Consider the following 19615-nt stretch of genomic DNA (forward strand, 5'->3'; position numbering starts at 1 on the left):
TTGAAACTTGCTGGTCCGGTGGCCCCATAAGGTTAACAAATACAATAATTTTTTATTTTGTTATGATTAACTCATGCACTTATTGAAAATCGAATCCAAAACTTAGGCTCTAAAAAGATCGCTCCTTACCACTTGAAAATTCAATAGTTAAAAGACATGATATAATTTTTTTAAAAATAATAATTTAGATGCATTTTTCTTGAAAAAAGTTAGTAAATTTAGATTATAAGTTTTTAAACATTTATTAATAACTAGTTAAGTGATGTTAATTGACGTTTAATACTATGTGGTAACCTAACTCTTTAAATCGTCAAATTGAAATTAATATAATTATAAAAAATGGTTAATTTAAAAATTAAAAAAAAAGTTCATTCACGCTGAACAGTTAATTTCTCTGCGTCCATCAGCTTACGTGTCGATATGCCATTGGAAGACAAAAAGAATCGAACAAGAATTAAGCCGAAAGACTAAAAGAGAGAATTGGATTCGCTAAAGCCCAATAAACTGAAAACAGCGGAGCGGAGAGTTTAGGCTGAAGCAAGGAGTAGGAAACGTTACGCTGACCAAGCGAGGGTTTCCTTCTCGTTTCTCAATCTCGCGGCCGAACACAATTGAAAAAGAAAATAGAAATATATATAAAACCAAAGATATTATGATAGGTTCCTTAACTTTCTTACTGGCGCCGGTTTCTTCTTCTTCGTCCTCCCCATTCCTCTCCTTGCATCGCCTCTCTTGCTTCCACTCCTCTCCTTCTGGTGAGTCTTCAGTTCAATAGACTCATTTCAATTTCTTCTTCAGTATTTGAAAAAGTAGCTGATTTACTACTATACTACAGTATTCTTTTTTTTTTTGCCTTTTTAATTTAAATTTGAGAAGAAAACAAAAAAATCTACTAATTATTTTTTAATAATTTTTGTATTATTGTTGACAGTAATTTAAAGTGCTTATTGCAAAACTAGACAGATATATTGAGGGCAACAACTAGAAGGCTTGCATTGGCGGCTACAAAGACGCGTTCGATAACAAGCATGGCAAATGTAAGCGCTGCTTATTTATTTATTTGAGTGTTCCTCGTTGCCTCTTGTATTTCTAAGATGAAAAGTATTTTCTGAAGCTGAACAATTTTATGTGTCGTTCAGGAGGAAGAAAATACAGGGAATGTAAAGCGAGAATTAGAGAAAGTTTTTGATTTAGCACTTAAAGCAACAGTTCGTAATGAAACGGATGTGAGGCCGCTGATTGCTGCATGCACTGCTAAATTTGGCGATTACCAATGGTATATGAATACTTGTGGTTTATGGTTAATGAAATTTTGTTTAGAAGCATTGCGAATCTTTAGCATTGAACTATAGGTATATCTCAAGTGCCTTTGTCATTATTGATGAACAATGCTTCTTGAATGCAGTAATAATGCTATGGGTCTGTGGTCTAAAATTAAAGGAAAGGGTACTGAATTTAAGGGTCCCCAACCTGTTGGACAGGTATTGTCATTGGCATTCTTTTATGGCTTGTACCCCTTAGTTTGTTTGTATGGGTTCTTTTGATCATGGACGATCTAGATTTTGTACTCGCTTGACAGCTTCAAATGACTGTTCTTTTCACGGGCAGGCCATCATGAAAAATCTTCCTCCGTCTGAAATGATAGAATCATGCTCTGTAGCTGGACCTGGATTTGTGAATGTAGTGTTATCAAAGAACTGGATGGCTAAGGTTTTTTTTTTCCCCCAAAGATCTTCTTAATTTTATTTATAATGTAGATTTGTTTTATCTTATTTAGCCCCAGCAAGGAGATGCATTTTGTAGGATACTTAATTCTACCTAATATTTTATTGTACTTAAATGGTTATTTGTTTATGCAGAACATTCAGAAGATGCTTGTTGATGGTATCGAAACATGGGCACCGAAACTTAGGGTTAAAAAAGCCGTGGTCGACTTTTCCTCACCTAATATAGCAAAAGAAATGCATGTTGGCCACTTGCGATCAACTATTATTGGGGACTCACTGGCCCGAATGCTTGAGTTTTCAAATGTTGAAGTTCTCCGACGGAATCATGTTGGTGACTGGGGTACACAGGTGCTTGTACTTTCTTAAAATTTGTATCTTCCATGGGTACTTTCATGTTTTTCAAGGGCTTGAGCCATTGCCAGCTTTAGTTGGGGTACACAATGTAGTCTTTTAGCATCATTCCTTTCAAGAGTAAACTTTTTGATTTTGTTTGTAGACTTTCACATGAATAGGAATGAGTTCTCCACTTAGGATGCAGACAAAATTTGTCTGCTCTTGTCTGCTGCTGCATTTACTTTGATGGTGTGCAGACTATTTGTCGCTGTGCCAAAGATGAAATTCTGGTTGTGTGGCACTCTCTTTTCGAAAGACACATTTTGATGATTTGTACTATTTGTAATATTCCGAAGTTTGTGTTCTTTATCATTTTGAAGTTAATGCAGTTAATAAATATTTTTGGCTCTTGATTGTATTTCTTAAAGATTTCTTATTTCTTGTGCAGTTTGGCATGTTGATTGAATACCTTTTTGAAAAATTTCCAAACTCGGAAGACGCGAATGAAACAGCCATTGGAGAATTACAAGTGAGTGAAAACTTCTATTTTTTGTTCTTGAATTAGTAGTTTTACGGAAATCTTTATAACTTTGTTCCACCAGAGCATGTTGACCAAAAATAGCACTTTGTATACTCGACCAAGCAAGAACAAGAAGGTTTGCGCTTTGGTTTCTGTGTTAATTGGAGCAACTTCATACCCCACAAATGAAAATTTTGATCCTTGTTTGTGAAGTGACATTGACATTGACCAGTATTAATTTCTAAATTTAATAATATATCTCAATGTAAGGAAGCTTTCTGGAATTATTTCTGATTAACCAGCCATCTTGAAAACAAGATCTTCCAGTTGGGCAGTAGTGGAATGTAGTTGTTGTTATGCTCTTCTTTGTTAGTAAAATATTATGATTTGGAATTCATGAATAATATTTTTTTTCAACAAAATTCTTCTTCGTAAAATATTATGATGTGGACCACATGTGAATTTTCATATATTGGTTATCACAATTCTAACTTGGAAAATATATTATTAGGAATTCTACAGGCGATCAAAAAATAGATTTGATTCTGATCCTGCTTTTAAGGAGAGAGCACAACAGGCAGTGGTTCGGCTTCAGGTGAAATTTTGAATATCTCCGTGCTTGTGTGAGATCATAGAACAGAATATTTTTTTTTTAAAATAAGGTTTGAAAAAACCTATTTATCTTGTTATGCAACATTTTTTGCAGAGTGGGGAACCAAAGTATCACGAGGCTTGGGCGCAAATCTGTGAGATCAGCCGGAAAGAGTTTGATAAGGTCTACAAACGCCTTCGAGTTGACTTGGAGGAAAAGGTAGCAATTTATCTGTCATTCTAACCAGGCTATACAGCTTAAGATTGTTCGCTGTGTTTCCCTCTGCATCGTGCTTTATTGTGTGAGTTTTTCTACAGGCATGAAGGTTGTTACTGAAGTCCGTTTTCATGATATGGTTTTGCTATTAACATTTTGAATTTTTCTTGCTTGAGTAGTAAGTGGATTTTTCTTTACAAGCTTTGTTATCCAGGTTACTTTCGGTATTATTACAGTGATTAATAAGTTTACAACTTTTACAAGTAAAAGTTGAGTGTGGCTTTGGTAAAGTGTTGCCTGCATGACATTTCGAACAGCTAATTGACAAGGATGACAATAAGTTCCATGTTGACTGCCATGTGCTTGCATGCACATGCGTTTATGGAGTTGGTGTACGAAGGAGTTTCAAGTAACCTTGTTTTAACAATGTGAAGAAATCGAATTTTTAGTTTGTAATATCTTATTTTGAATGCATTTTGTGAATTTGTTTGCATGCTCACATACAAATGTATTTATTACTTGGAAAGCTGAAAGGCAAGGGACTTGAATATGTTTTATGGAATTTGTGAGTGGAATGCAAGTTAACTATTTTTGCCTCAGGGATTCTATGCATACTTCATAAAGTTTTTAACTTTTTTCCATCATAATTAATTACCAAATATTTTACCTGCCATATTATTATTATTCTTATTATTTATTTGATTTTTTGCCTTGCTGACAGGGGGAAAGTTTTTATAATCCGTACATTCCTGGGGTTATTGATGAATTGAGTAAGCAAGGTTTAGTTGAAGAGAGCCAGGGTGCTCGTGTGATTTTTATTGAAGGAGTTAACATACCTCTCATCATTGTGAAGAGTGATGGTGGTTTCAACTATGCTTCAACAGATCTTGCTGCTCTTTGGTTAGTTTTTTTCCCCCCTTCTGTTATGTTTGCATTTTTTTAATAAAGTTTTATTTATTGATTTTATGACAATCCTTCATTTCTTCATTTTTTTTCTATCCTTGTTGTATAGTATTTGATCTGGCTTAGTAGTTGATGATAGATGTTTGGTACAAAGGCTGGAAATAGGAAACTTATTTTATTCACTGCAATGCTTTAAATGCATAGGTACCGCCTTAATGAAGAGAAAGCTGAGTGGATTATCTATGTCACTGATGTTGGTCAGCAGCTACATTTTGATATGGTGTTCAGTGTATGTATCCATTACCGTCCGTCTCCCATGTTCTGTTTCTGTGGATTTTCTTGCATGTTGTCAACATTCTTTTTCATCCTCTTGTACATACTTTTCCTCTTTTTTCTTTTTGGCTTCTGACATCTTTTTTGCTGTTCATACGCTTTTGTGGTCAGTTAAATTGACAATCTTAATGTTTATGCCCTGAACAATGATTTAAGTGTTAGTTCACCAGTGGAATCAGATATCCTTACCTCTGTTTTTTTCTCCTCTCTTAATGACAGGCTGCCAAACGTGCTGGTTGGCTTTCAGCTGATGATAGTACGTACCCGAAGGCCAGTCATGTTGGTTTTGGACTTGTTCTCGGAGAAGATGGCAAGCGACTTCGGACTCGCTTTTCTGAAGTGGTTCGGTTGGTTGATTTACTTGATGAAGCCAAGAATCGCAGTAAAGCGGTGCTTATTGAGCGTGGTATATATATACGGATCTAGTTTTTTTCAGATGTTAGAACTGTGATCTGATTGTGTGTACCATCTGGATTTGTTGTGCTTATTTAGCTTCGGTTTTGAGAAATCTCTTTAATTTTGTATCCATCCTTATCAGGTAAGGATAAAGAGTGGACTGAAGAGGAGCTTGAGCAAACCGCTGAGGCAGTGGGTTATGGTGCTGCTAAGTAAGTTATCTCTCATGGCCTTTACTTTAATAATAATTTTATCAGCAACATCTTTAGCTGAAGCTCTTGACATGGGTTACATGTGCAGAAGAAAAAGATTAAAACAGAAGGGGATGATCACTTACAATAGCCAAGTAACCCATGTATTGTTGGAAATATTTATACACCTCCAAGGAAAATGAACAACAATTTTAAATGTACAACTCTATAGTTCAACCATTATCATAATGAACACATTTATCATCCCCCATGAATGTGGATTCTTACTTTTGGATATTCTAAATTTTGTGACAATCTGACACATCCAATAGATTATGGATGGTCTGTGGCTAGAAAAATGAATGAAAAGTGCTATATGAATTAGTTCATTGTAAAAATGCTGCTGCAGTTGAAGACAAGGTCTTTAGAACATTTTGTCATACAACATTGGCTATTTTAGCTTTATTTCCCAGAGTGGAGCATACATTTTCATTTTACTGTCACTTCCAATTTTTATACATGTACTTATGTTGCACTTTTCTGATGGCAGGTATTTTGACCTTAAGAACAACAGATTGACCAATTACACGTTTAGTTTTGATCAGATGCTTAATGATAAGGTGCATCTTCCATTTGATGCTTTTTATCAGATTTTATTCAAATTTTAATATGTTTTCTTCTCTTTTTCTTGCTTTTGCTTTGTGTAGTAAACCTTTGTCAGAATTTATGAGATTTGCTGTTTGTTGATATTTGAACTTTTTTTTTCTTTTTTGCCAATTCTACGATTGCCACTACTTCCATTAGCTTATATTTTTACCCACTAAAATTTTACGAGCAGGGCAATACTGCTGTTTATTTGCTTTATGCTCATGCGAGGATCTGTTCCATCATCAGGAAATCTGGTAAAGACATAGAAGAACTGAAGAAGGTAGGTTTGGTTTTTGAGGTAGAAGCTCTGACGATGTTTCAGCGGTCGAGTTTCTCCATAAATTCCTGATTTTAACTTTTGGCATGTGTTTTCACCTGCATTGGTCAGCATGACTGAATTGTCACTGGAATCTGCATTGTTGTGGTAACATGGGTATCAAGGGGGTAGTAACTACTTTTAGTTGGTTTCCAAAATTCTGTAAATGTATCCATGTGGAAGTTTGGTAGAAAACTAATTCCTCTACTTCAGCTGGTCCATATGATTTTGCACCCAGACGTAAGTAAACTAGTACTATGCCTTGCTCCTTTTTCATCTTTACTGCTTCCATACCGACCATATCTGGTACTGGCAATGTTTAGGAAAATGCTGTAGGTATGTCAAAAGTCACATGCCTCTAGCCATCAACTTTTTCTAGTAAGCCAACTAACAACTTATTCTGACCTAAGCAGTCTTGATGTTTTTTTTTTTGCTTGAAAGTATATTTTCTGTGATCCCATCAAAAAAACTAAAAAAAAGTAGAATTATTGCAGACGGGATCACTAGTGTTGGATCATGCGGATGAACGTGCACTTGGGCTACATTTGCTACACTTTTCTGAGGCAAGACTATCTCACTTCCATTCTTGAAGTTTAGCTGTAATGTTAAGTAATTAGCTGGCATGTAGAATATGTATTTATGATTGATATGTATGTTTGCCCTCTCTTCTCAGGTTATTGAGGAGGCCCTTACTAATCTGTTGCCGAATGTTGTGTGTGAATACCTTTACAATTTATCTGAGTACTTCACCAGATTTTATTCCAATTGTCAGGTACAATGATACAATCAAATTTATCCTTTGAAGTTCTTAAGGAAAGAATGAACAATGAAAAAGCTACCTTGAACTGATAAATACTGAGTTTCAATTATATCTTGAAAAATGAAAAAGCTAAATTAGCTCACTAGCTCATCCATCATGTCAGTCACCGAAGTCAATTTAACATATCTGTTATTATTTCTATGGCAAGGGAATGTTGGTATTTTAGCAGTTTGTACTGAAAAGTTGGGTACAGATGAATGCTATGCTGTGGAATCTAATCAATAAAATGGTGCAGGTTGTTGGGTCAGCCGAGGAGACTAGCAGACTCTTACTATGTGAAGCTACCGCAACAGTTATGCGGAAATGCTTTCATCTCCTGGGAATTGTACCCGTTTATAAGATATAGGGTTGTAAGGTGCCTATTTTGCCACAACAATTTAGAGATTGTTTACAAATGGTAGGTTATCTGCAAGTTTTTATGACAAAATTTGGCAAATGAATTGAAAAAATGAGTAAGATTTGTAATTTGTATTCTGTTATGGAGTTAGTTTCAAAGATTGCATGGAGTTGTAAATTGAGATACTTATTGATGGGGCATCAATGTAATGAATTACAAGATCATGAATTGTAGATTTTGTTCCAACTATTCGGAGAGCCTGGTTAACGACTAATGATTTTGCTTGGGTATCCTCTTTGCGTATTCCAAAGTTAAGAGTTGCCCGCATCTTAAGGTGATTATTATTACATTGTTAAAGTGGATTTCAAGCCATAATAAAATATTGAAGGCGATGTGTGTGTGTTCTTTCCTTCTTTCTAATTTAAGTCTAGCGTGGTTAGAACTCAAGCTGTGCGCGAGAGCTTGAGTACGAGTTTCCATATAATAATATGGGGACTTAATTCTTCTCTCAAAAATTTGAGTGGAAGTTGGTCTTTACCCTTATGAAATGTGGGTAAAGTAGACATCAATTAATTATTAGTGAGGGTAAATTTAGACAATGCTTTATACGATAATAATATACTCTTGTCCTAATAATATTATGATTTGTAAATATCAGTAATATAAGTTGAACAATAATCTCATGCAATATGAGTTATACTTTTGAGTAATAGTTTCATGTAATAAAAAAAAAAAATATCTAGGGGCAAGTCAATTTTTTTCTCATTCATGTGGGTGAGTTTGAACAATGGACTTATGGTTTTTTGAAGTTTAAACAATATGTTTATGAAACTATAATTAAAGACTTCTTTGGCCAAAGCACGATGTTTATGAAATTATAATTAAAGACTTATTTGGTTGAATTTTTGAGATAATGAACCGAAAATTGTAAAGATGCAGCAACAAGTATCAACTTGTTGATACTTGTCTTTAGATGCATTTGTTATACTGTATTATATTCTATTAGTTGTATTGTATTACACTGTATTACATAGGGTGCGTTTGACATATTATATTATATTATGCTGTATTGCATTATTTTAATGCAGGTATATTATATTATGCTGTATTACATTAGTATTGTATTATAATAATATTATACAGTGTTTGACATTACGCTGTATTGTATTAATTTTTAGTTATACTATGTTTGGTGCTGCATTGTACTGTATTAATTTTTTTAGTGATTAATTTTGATTACATATTTTTTAAAAATAATAGTTATTAATACTTAGAAAAATACTAAATATCAAAATTTTTAAAATTAAGAAATTTAACATTATTTTATAATATAATTTTTTAATATCATAATTCTTCATAAAAATCAAACTTTCTAACTTTAAATTTTTGTCAGTATAACATTTACTTTTACAATATTTTCCAAATATATAACCTTTGAAATGAAGATTGAAGCAAATAATTCAATTAAATAACTTTTAAATAATATCAAGACATAAATAAAATCCAATACGTCCAACCGTGGTCTTCTAATTTCATAAATTCAAATTCTAGGATTGCTTAATCCATAAATTTAAAATCTTTTTCATTCTTTTATTTTTAGAAATTTCTTACAAGATCCAATAGAAAATTTCCCCTCACTTTGCTTCGTTAGGGTTCAATTTCCCCAAATTATCAAAGAAGTAGCAATTCCAACATGTTGTGAAGCATTTACATAAAAAATTATAGTTAACAGTTGGAAAAAAATATATAAAGAGAAATTAAATAAATCGAGAACCTCCGGCTTCTTGAAGATCCTATATGAGTCTGAGAATCTATTGCTTTTGCTATTTAGCTTGGAATAGTATGAGAAAGAGACATGTGATATTTAGCCTCTATTTTGTTACAGAAATCGTGAGAAGAAATAAAAAGAAAGACCTTTTCAAAAATCAAAGTTGTAGTTCGTTGATTCAGGAGGCGAAGGCAAGCATGGCGGTGGTATTGCACAGTGGGGTGGTGACGGAGCTGGCTGTCACGCAGCGATAGAAGATTGCATGGTGGTCGAGTGTCGTGCGTCAGCAAGTTAAAAGAGAAGGCAGTGCTGTTGCGGGATGGGGTGGTGGTGGAGTTGGGTGTTGCGCGGCGAAGGACGATGGCCTGGTGTGGAGTGCTGTGTTCGTGAGAGAGCATAAAGAAGGAGAAAGTTGAGGGAAGGAGAAAGATCTATTGCAAACCCGTATAAACCCGTTGGGGGGGGGGGGGGGGGGTTCGGGTTTAGTTTACGCGGGTGTTACCGCATTATAAATTTTAGTTAATGCAATACGCTGTAACTGCCAAACACGAGATTGTATAATTCTAATGCAATGGCGAGTCCTTATCCTATATTTACCGCGTGCCAAACACACCCTATATAAATTAAGTTATAATGTAATACTATGTTTGGTGTAATATGGATTATATTATATAAAATAATATTTTTATTTTAATATTTTATATTAAATAAATGCTTTAAGATTATTTTGAGTTTTTAATTTAATTAATTAATTATTTTAATTAGAGAAATTAAAAAATAAAGACCGAATGTAAACAATGCCCTATTACACAAACTCAACCACTCCCTTGAATTTATTTAATCCGGAACTGTTCACATTATAATGTATTATAATACGTCATAATGTGAATAGAAAAATTCATCAAGTATGAGATTATGTTGCATTAACAAATGCAATCTTTGTCTAAGGTAGTATGTGAAACACACCCTTAGATTATTAAATTGTGAAGGGAAATTGAGAAGGTGTTGGGAAAATGCAAAAAGACTCTCTGGACACAGAGAGAAATGTGAAGGTGTTGTGAAAATTCAGAACGATTCTCAAGATACCTCAATAAGAGAAAGGAGAACTGTAAAGGTGTTGGGAAAATTCAGAAAGACTCTCATGACACGTCAATAAGAGAGCACGCAACTGACGGTATTTAAATTTCAAGAAATTTTCATGTCAACGTTTCTTTCTTTGGGGAGTGAATTTGCTAATATCTTGTCATTTTGAAGAGTGTGTTAAGTTTGAAGGATTTTATTAATAGCCAAACTACCCAATTTCTTTTGAAACTCAATTTTTCGGTAAAGAATATGCTTTTGTTCATTATATAATTCGAACTTAATTCACCCGTAAATTCATTTAGTTTCCTCTAATATTTTCGATGTTGTTTGCATAGGTGTTTCATTAATTTTGGAAGTCTGAAGGCATAATCAAGAGTTATAAATAAAAGAAAAAGAATGGTAAAAAAGAGACTACATACAAACTTAATTTATTGCTTCATTCATGCATATAATTGTTGGTAGGTGCTGCAATGTGAGTGAGAAAAAACAAAAAAAGAAGTCACAAAAAATTCATTTTAGAAAAGATAAAAACTGTAATACAAATAATTAAATTAACACAACACTTACATGGAAAAAGAAAAGTACAATATTGTTATTAATATTAAAATAAATTTACCAAGATAAAAATAATAATATAGTTTAGTCATTTTAACTTTTATTTTATGCCTTTATACCTTCAATAATCGGACTACATTTTTTTACTGGATTTGATATATAATTGAAATAGTAAAAAGAATAATAAATAATGTTCTTGTCCACCTTTTCTTTTATTACTACGAATCTCTTGTTAATTATTAACAAAGAAATTGTGGTTATTTTGACATGTTAATGATCAGTTTGGTGTTAAGGTGCAAGTTATAACTGCTTACAATTCTTGTGAATGTTTAGTAAATCACTAAAAGTAAAAGTTGATGATACTTGTAAACATAATTATCAGAATTTGATAAATTTTTATTAAAATACTCAAATCAAAATAAATTGAATAAAATTATAAAAAATCAACTGGGCTTTTTAAGCCGAGCTTTGCCTGTTAGGCTTAATTACCAGGCAGCTGGGCTTGCCAAATAGACCCCCAGTCTATTTGGCAAATTCATGTCAACACTCATCAACACCAATCGCCCATCACCATGCGAAATCAATTATAATTTTAAGATTTATAAAAGATTTACATTCCATAATCCCATTTTAATTGTTGACTTTAAATTTAACCCATTAGATCAAATTAGATGGTTAACATAAATATACGAGGATATTCTTCATAATCTTTTTATTCTTTTTTAATTTTTTAAAAGATGGACAAAATCCAAATCAATTTTGCAACCTGCTTAAATTTAGGGATATTATATTTGTAGCTAAGCATCCCAAAAGATCCCAAAGATATGGTGTAAAGAAAATTGCGATTACTAACTATTGTATATTATGAACTTTATGATGATTTTAATAATATCAAATGCAGACTCTAAACAATTATTTTAGCCTAATTAATGATTCCATACCTCTTCTTTTCACACCAAAGATTTTATCAATTGAATTAATTAACACCCACAACAATCATATAAGTAAAAACAACATCATCTCATGAAATTGCAGTAATTGAAATGATAAAAGCCTCAAATTGTAACACATATTAACATAATCATGTGTCACCAGAAAATAAGATAAACCCAGAAATAACCATCAACATTGCAAATTGCCATAGATATAAAAATATGTGCAGGTAAAGAAATTTTGCTCTGTACAGGCACAGTAGAGCTACAACTCACCACCTAAACTACTTGATTAGTTGATTTAGCCAGTGAAGACAAAAAAGATCCTCTTGCAATTGAAGATTTCTTTGAGATAGTAGCCTTAGCCTTTGGACTGTACGACTTGCTGTGACCAATGTCCAATCCACCTCCATAGCTCTTGCATGACTTCATTTTCATTCTATAATAATGACTCCCTTTAATATTCATTTTTGCAAGATCTTCTATGTTCTTCACACTTGCTAATGATGTAAATGACTGCGACTTGCCTTGATAAAACTTTGACAAACCTCTCCTGCAACCCCAAAATATAATGACACTAATTATTGATCAGTACTTAAGACCAAAATTTTGAAATTAAACAACAGATTATCCTCCCAATGAGTTAATTGATGCTTACTTGATGGGAAGCTGAGCCATGAGCTCTGAGAATTCATAGAGAGGTCCGCCGTTTGAGGAGGACGATGAAGGAGAACATGAACTTGATGTTGAAGAGGATGCATCCTCCACCAATTCTGATGAAGACATTGAAGAAGACACAGAGTTCGTTGAATCTTCTTCTAATGAAGAATCAATGGAAAATGTTGAATCTTCATGACTATCAATTTTCTTCGAATTCAGCTGTTGAAATATTTGCTTGCTGCTACAACTCTCCATGATGATCATATATATATATATCCAACTTATGGTTTCAATCAAATTAATAACTTTCAGAGTCTGAATAAGAATGAAGAAGATATTTGGCTTGAAGAAATTTTACATATATATAGCTTCTAGTTTGCTTGGCGGCCTGCACACATTGGATAACGTTGACAAATATATATACATATATAGATAAGTAAACATAATGTTTATTTATGGAATATTCTTTTTCTTGCACTACTGCTGTGTGCTGAGAATTGTCATTATCAGCCAAGAGATTGTATGGTTTAAATTTATTGCATTTCCCATACTACTAGGAAAGAAGATAAGGCCTAAATTTGAAGGCATCCATATCCGAGTCACCAATCTTCTTTTTATTTGGCTCAAACTGATGTCACCATCTTTAGCAACTTTTGCCCCATAAAGCTATGACAATATCTGCACTTTTCAATGTCTCAGGATTTAATATTCAGGGTGACTTAAGTTAAAGCTGTGTGCCGGGGGGAGGGTGCTTATTTGGATAACACTTCCACCAATTTTTGTTTATTTTGCATCCACAATTTACAATATTCAAGAATTTCAATTGTCCCCATTCTTTATTTTATTGCAAATCCGAACAAATTCCATTTGTCTCTGATTTAATTGTCCTCTGTGTACCACCGCTTAAAATAAATCATTGTTGTGATAATAATGCCTTGACTATCCTAGTATTCTTATTTGAGCATTAATTAATATGACAGATTATTTATTACTTTAGCTCTAACTCTGAATTATTCACGAATTATGATGAGTTTCTCAACTTATATTTCAACTCTTGATCGAGTATTTATTTTTCATGAATCAGAAATCATAACTTTACCTCTTATTAATAAATATTAATAGCCTGATTTTGGGACTTGGATAATTGTTGGACATAGGATTCCTATCATTACTCTTGTTATAATGTACCCTCTATTCCAAATTTAGTTTGCGCTATTTCTTAAAGAAAAGATAATTAATTTGTGTTATCAACAAAATCGTTTTGGGACCAAAGTTTGGTGAGATTAAAGAAAAAGGATAAGGCGAGTGACTTCGATTTGGCAGCAGTCGTGAGTCATGATAGAGGGATGCGGTGTATCATTAATTAAATAGGCGATTGAAATCGCCACCACATGACCACATGCTATTGCAGGTAGGCCTTACCTATTTATTGGTTGACGGTTTAAATGTTTGATTCATCATATATCCCTACATTACATAATGCCTCTCCTCTCTGCTGTGCCTGCCATATTTCTCCTTTAGGAATCCTTTAAACTGTCCATACTCCGTTTGATTACAGCAGCCTTTCTATTTTAAAATAAAATCCTAAGAAACTCACTACTCATTTGAGTTATCAATTCATTCTTCAGACAATCTTTCCTTTTCAAGTATCTCGAGGCAGAGATGAAACACTAAAACTTCAAGCTGCAAGAAAAATTTATATAAACCATATGATGCTTTGGTGTTACATGAAAATTGATGTAATGTTTGATGAAGACTGATAGCCGATACACATGTAAAATGATATTGCACTCAACATATATCATTCTATTACAAGATATAACTACTACCTTGGGCAATTGACAGGAGGATCCAAGCTGCCAACCAAAATGCCAAGATCAATGTCCTTGTCTTCAAACTTTTTGATGAAAGGGTGACTCTGAAAGCATAAAAAATTATAGCAATTAAGACTTTTAAGACATTTGTTAAGTGAAAAGATCCTGACTTGTTCGAAATATAGTAATGCAGCACACTTTGATTACTTACCAGGAGGTCCAAAGATGATGACCTATCTCGAGGATCCTTCTGTATGCTGCAAAAGGCAAAAGAAACAAGTGATCAAAATAATTATAATTCTGAGTTCAGTAAATAAAAGGCAACAAATTGTTGGGAATAAACCTAATAGCACTGGATCTCTCGATAAACTTATTGTTTCCCTCTCACTCGATATGCTTCATTTGTAAAGATTATCGTTATTGTTTATTGTTTAACAAGTAAACTATTTCTTAGTAGTAATATCTTTGTATAAGAAACTACCTGTTTCCTAAACAGGAATACTTTTAAAACAAGAAAACTACCAAACAGGAATCCTCCTAATCCCATAAAATAACTACAAAAAGAAATAGCCAACAAAACACGCGAAAGTTAGGATTAATTGCCTAGAAACCTGTTAAAATTAGAATACAAAAAATCCTTGTTGAAAAGGAAACATATCTGCTAACACATATGCAGATGATTATAATAATTATAACATGGGATAAAAGAATCAACAATGCTTTCATATTGTTGCAGTGATGTTAATTGATGAATAACCACCTATCTTCTCATCCAAAAGAACAGAGAAAATCATGTGATCTATCAACAAAAACTTACTCACAGAATTTTCTTCATATAGGCTCTGGTGAAAAGAAAAAGTTTTTATAATAATGGACTAGTAGCTGGAACCATCAGTTTAGACAATAACATAAGAAAATTAGAACACACAAACTATAAAGGAAAAGGTAATGCCTTAAGACAATGTTAAAAATGCAAACTGAAGGTCTAGGAAATACCAGGCTGATACAAATGAACAGAATTCTGGGGAGAACTGATCTGGTGGAGCAGTTGGTGGTGGGCTTTCCACAATGGCCTCCAAAAGCTCATAAAAGCTTGGCCAGCTTTGCTGGTCTTCAGATTGCATATAAGGGAAACGCCCAATAGCACATTCAAGTACTACCAAGCCCAGACTCCATATATCACTGCTATAGTCGTAAGTGCTCCCACTAATTCTTTCAGGCTGGAAAAGGAAAATAAAAATTTATAGTTAATCTTTTGCAGTAAACCATACCGTCTCTGTGTGCTTTGAATGTCCAAATATTTTTAAAAGCTCTCTAACAAAAGGCAACAAAAGAATAAGGGTAACTGAGTCCAAAGAGATAAGTTATCACATTTTTGTAAAATGTTACACTTACCGACATATAGTTGTAGGTTCCAACAAATGTATCCCTTTGACCCATAGAGCTACCTAGCATGGCACTCACACCAAAATCTGTAATTTTTACTTCCCCTTTATGGTTTACCAGCAGATTGGATGGCTTTATGTCCCTGTGTATTACATGTCTCTCATTATGCAAGTACACGAGACCTTGTAAAACCTGGAAGGTTACAAAAGAATTTATTTGTACCTCCTTTAGAGAGAGAAAAAATACTCTAAAATGTTGCAATGACTTTTGCGTTGTGGCAAAACATGTTAAGTCAAGAAGAAGGAAGCTTAGAGACCTGCTTACAAACAACTGCAAGATACGGTTCAAGAATTGTTTTAACTTGTCTGATGATATCTGCCAGAGAACCACGATCCATGTATTCCAACACAAGAGAAATGACTCCATTGTGATAGAAAGAGTGGTAGCAAACAACTACATGGGAACACTGTGATGCTTGATTTATTTTCAGCTCCTGCACAATTTGTTTACGGATTTCCTCTTGTATGTTCATCTGGATGATCTGTAATACACAACTGAATGAGCTTCTGAACTATAAAGAAATCAGACTGCCACAGTTAGAGTTGCAATTCCTTAATCATTTGACATCTTTTTACTTTAGTAGTCTCTGTAATAGTATTACAAAACACAAAAATAGAAGCAACGGTAACATTTATTTTGAGGAGAAATGTTGTGCTAGGGTGAAAGTTTGTTTCCCAAATTCATCCATTATATGAAGACAATTAGGAAAAACAGAATGCTGTAACAGATAATGGTTCTGAAATTAGATACACATTTGGCATATTTGCATCATAAGGAAAAACTAGCATAAGCCAAACTGTTGTATGCTAATAAATACTATCATAAGAAGAGGAATTGTTTTTGCTACTACATGTACATAAGAAATAAAAACCTGGGGGGGGGGGGGGAATTAGTTATACTCTCCAAGTCTCACCAGTGTCTCCACTAATTACTCCATTCTGGAAAATTGATTACAAAATAATACTACCACTGAAGACCGTAAATGGCAATTAAACATCTTCATGTTCATGTGTTTAGTTACTGTGCAGCTATGCGTACAGGATCCACTTTTTGCATACCCAAATACTCATGTGGATATGAAGCTTAATATTAATTTATTCTTCCATTAATGAAATAATTATCAATCCAAAAATTAAAAAAATGAAAATCTTCTGTTCTATCAGAAAAAATTCGAAGAACAGAAGTTAAAATAATAAAAGGAAGAGGCTAATAGAAAATTCTATGTTATAATTACCTTCAATGCAAATAATCTTCCAACCCATTTGTGGCGAACGAGTTGTACTACTCCACCGCTTCCCTTTCCTATTACTTTGATTGTCTCAAGGTCTTCCAATGAGAATTCAAAATCAAACTCCTTATAATCAGAAGGCTGTTCAAATTACAAGAAAAACAAAATTATGAGCTTACAGGCACAAATTTGAGGGAATCGTCCTAGAAATGAGGATAAACCTCTGATATGCAATGCGAAGAAATGCACATTGCAACAAAGTAAAGTGAGCAGCGCTTAAGCATAGGATATGAAATTTCAAATGACAAGAGTTTAAGACATTAAGATCACAGGCAAAAGGATGAGAAGATCAATTCATCAGAGGCTTGCAGTATGCATACAAATGGTCTAGTACTTTGGTAGGTAAGTTAAGGAAACCAATGTAGCAGTTTGAAAATATTCTTAAGCTTCCAATAGTCTTTAATTAGGCATTCTGAAGACTGAAGACATACATCTGACCAGCGAAAGAAGCAAGATAAACCCCAGAATGAACATTTGGAGAATCAAAATTCAAATTGCCGACAGAGGGAATTTTTTTAGAAAAATCCTAACTTCTAGTACAATCGTTATCAAAGTCTTTTTGTGCCAGTAACCATCACAGAAGAAGCAAACATCAGTAAATACATCAAAATCATATACAAAAGCAGAGATATCTCAAAATCCAGCACCTACATTGATTTCTTACCTCTACATAACTGACTCTAAATCTATCGATATTATCACATAATAAAGTGCTAATACATGCCAAATCCAGCAAATGGTAAAAGATTTTTGTAATCCAAGCAAATTAGAAGTTGAAAACAAACCAAACTATAAATGAAGTAAGATAGTGAAAATCTTACACGGGATTCATTTTCTTCAGAAATTAGCCGCAAACCCTTCTGATTCAAAAGCAAATCGCCATCATGAAACGTCCCACTCGCAGTCCTGACAAAACTCATCCATTATGACTAACCCATTATATATATAATTCATCAAGATTCAACTTTTTTCCCCTTCTTTACTGATATCAATGCAATTAAATTACCCAATAAAATAAAAAATGAAAATGTTAAAAGTTTCCCTTTCTTTAGTTTTTAATAACCTCAAACAAGCTATGAGCAACAATTAAATAAAGATACTTACAAGAAGGAAGTGATAGGGGTTTCTTGAACTGGAACAGAGAGCTTGAGTTGTTTCAATGGAGTCTTGGTCCTCATTTCTTCCAAAAAATTTACAGTAACTTCTTTTCTTTGCCTTCTTTCTAGGGTATAAATGGTGGCCCACTGAGAGTTCAGTGTTCTGATTATTCTGCTTTTCCTAACGGAACATAAATTCAAATCAATGGCCGCCCAAAAATACATCACTCATGACATTATGAATTAAGTATTTAAGCGAAGAGAGGTAATCAAGTGTGTCTGCACTTATCATGTTATGGTGGGATACTATTACTTGCTGTCAGTAAGACTTTGACTACTTTTATGGGTCCCGCTTTGGTTAAGATTCTGGTGGTGGTGATGCCACTGAGTCAGTTGATGTGTTTCACCCAATTAAATTGTGCCCTTGAGCTTTTGAATTTTTGGTTTGTTAAAATATTATTTATTAATAACTTTATAAAATAAATGAATGAGTTTACTACAGTACCTTAATTATCAGATGGCATCAAGAATATAGAGCTGGCTTATCTCAAAACACAAATATTAGATTACCGAAAATAAGATCAATCATTGCATTGGACCACCGGACGATACTTTACTAGATGCAGTATTGAATAGCTTTTTCAGAATCATGGAAACATTCTTGTTTATTATACAATCTTCAACGTAACCCCAACGTCTCATTAATCTATAGTCAAAATTGCTAATGTCCTATCCTTGTCCATGTTAATTGATCCATTTTTGCATGGAAGACGAATTCTTCCATTTCTAACATATTCTCAAGTTAAGAAACATTAACTATCTCAAGGGTGAAAAAATTTTGTGGGTTATTGAGATGGTGGGTCCGACCGATTAGGATATGCTATTTCGCAGATTTGATATGGTAAATCCCGACAGAAAAAATTTTTATTTTAAATTTTATGAGCTCGTAACATTTAAATTTATGTTCCACCATAAAACCTATCAAACTCACCAAATAACAGGTTTTAATTGGTTCGGCGCACCACAAAAGACTCTCTTATCCCAAGAAAGAAAATCAAGTTAAAGATTTTTCTTTAATTAATAAGAATTTGTATATAGTGCTATGTTTTTTTTTTGTATATACATATTTTTTTTTATAAAGGGTGCATTTACATTATTGTATAGTTAAAATTTATTAAACTATATGTTTTTATTTAATAAATACAAATCACATCTTTCTAAAATAATAGCATAAGAATCAAAATGAGCATTAAATCCAAAGGCAGGCCATAGGCAACCGATCGAAAGAGATAAGCCAAAAAGAAACTCAGAATGTCATTAAAGAAAAAAAAAAAGAAACTGATAATAAACGCAAAACTAAGGCCTGTAATAGGTGACAATAATAATCAAGGCTTTTCCCAAATGCTTGCTTTTTTAAAATTTGCCTCTGTTATGTCTCTACTTGTGCCTTCCACTATACTATAATTTTAACGTTGCTTAGAAAAGGCAAAGACCTCAAAATTATTCGTTTTAGTCAATATATCCTATAAATATTAGATCATCCAATTGAAGTTTTGCACATCAATCGGCAAACATTGAGACGTAAGAGTGTTTACAATTAATGAGAATTGAAGGATTTAAAATGAAAGATGAAGAAGATT

The 19615-nt window shown here is 33.3% G+C and overlaps 3 protein-coding genes across 8 annotated transcripts; 1 reads left to right on the plus strand and 2 right to left on the minus strand.

The window, feature by feature from the left end:
* The first annotated feature begins 499 nt into the window (after positions 1-499).
* LOC102606949 (arginine--tRNA ligase, chloroplastic/mitochondrial-like) lies at positions 500-7581 on the plus strand. Of its 5 annotated transcripts, none has more exons than XM_006475530.4 (18): positions 501-755; positions 964-1037; positions 1140-1276; positions 1406-1481; positions 1609-1710; positions 1860-2075; positions 2509-2589; positions 3092-3175; positions 3287-3391; positions 4110-4288; positions 4496-4580; positions 4844-5030; positions 5163-5232; positions 5762-5831; positions 6050-6139; positions 6670-6738; positions 6849-6947; positions 7231-7581. In XM_006475530.4, exons 1-18 carry the CDS (start codon positions 653-655, stop codon positions 7339-7341), a joined length of 1938 nt encoding a protein of 645 aa, XP_006475593.1. In that variant the 5' UTR covers positions 501-652; the 3' UTR covers positions 7342-7581. The 5 variants fall into 5 exon arrangements, with proteins under 5 accessions (XP_024953328.1, XP_006475593.1, XP_006475594.1 ...); XM_006475531.4 differs by having other exon boundaries at positions 515-755; positions 932-1037; XM_025097561.2 differs by having other exon boundaries at positions 515-755; positions 960-1037.
* A 4208-nt stretch (positions 7582-11789) lies between these two features.
* On the minus strand, positions 11790-12743 carry LOC102625611 (hypothetical protein). The gene is made up of 2 exons (XM_006475278.4): positions 12329-12743; positions 11790-12223 (listed from the first exon to the last, which is right to left on the minus strand). Exons 1-2 carry the CDS (start codon positions 12592-12594, stop codon positions 11950-11952), a joined length of 540 nt encoding a protein of 179 aa, XP_006475341.1. The 5' UTR covers positions 12595-12743; the 3' UTR covers positions 11790-11949.
* A 988-nt stretch (positions 12744-13731) lies between these two features.
* Positions 13732-18210, minus strand: LOC102625904 (mitogen-activated protein kinase kinase 6). 2 transcript variants are annotated; one of them, XM_006475279.4, is made up of 9 exons: positions 17983-18210; positions 17700-17784; positions 16825-16959; positions 15847-16071; positions 15540-15722; positions 15141-15364; positions 14356-14401; positions 14160-14248; positions 13732-14013 (listed from the first exon to the last, which is right to left on the minus strand). In XM_006475279.4, exons 1-9 carry the CDS (start codon positions 18198-18200, stop codon positions 14001-14003), a joined length of 1218 nt encoding a protein of 405 aa, XP_006475342.2. In that variant the 5' UTR covers positions 18201-18210; the 3' UTR covers positions 13732-14000. The 2 variants fall into 2 exon arrangements, with proteins under 2 accessions (XP_006475342.2, XP_024952991.1); XM_025097223.2 differs by having other exon boundaries at positions 14008-14248.
* Between the last annotated feature and the right edge of the window lie 1405 nt (positions 18211-19615).

The sequence above is a fragment of the Citrus sinensis genome, chromosome 1 (genome assembly GCF_022201045.2).
Source record: "Citrus sinensis cultivar Valencia sweet orange chromosome 1, DVS_A1.0, whole genome shotgun sequence".
NCBI classification, from domain to species: Eukaryota; Viridiplantae; Streptophyta; class Magnoliopsida; order Sapindales; family Rutaceae; genus Citrus; species Citrus sinensis.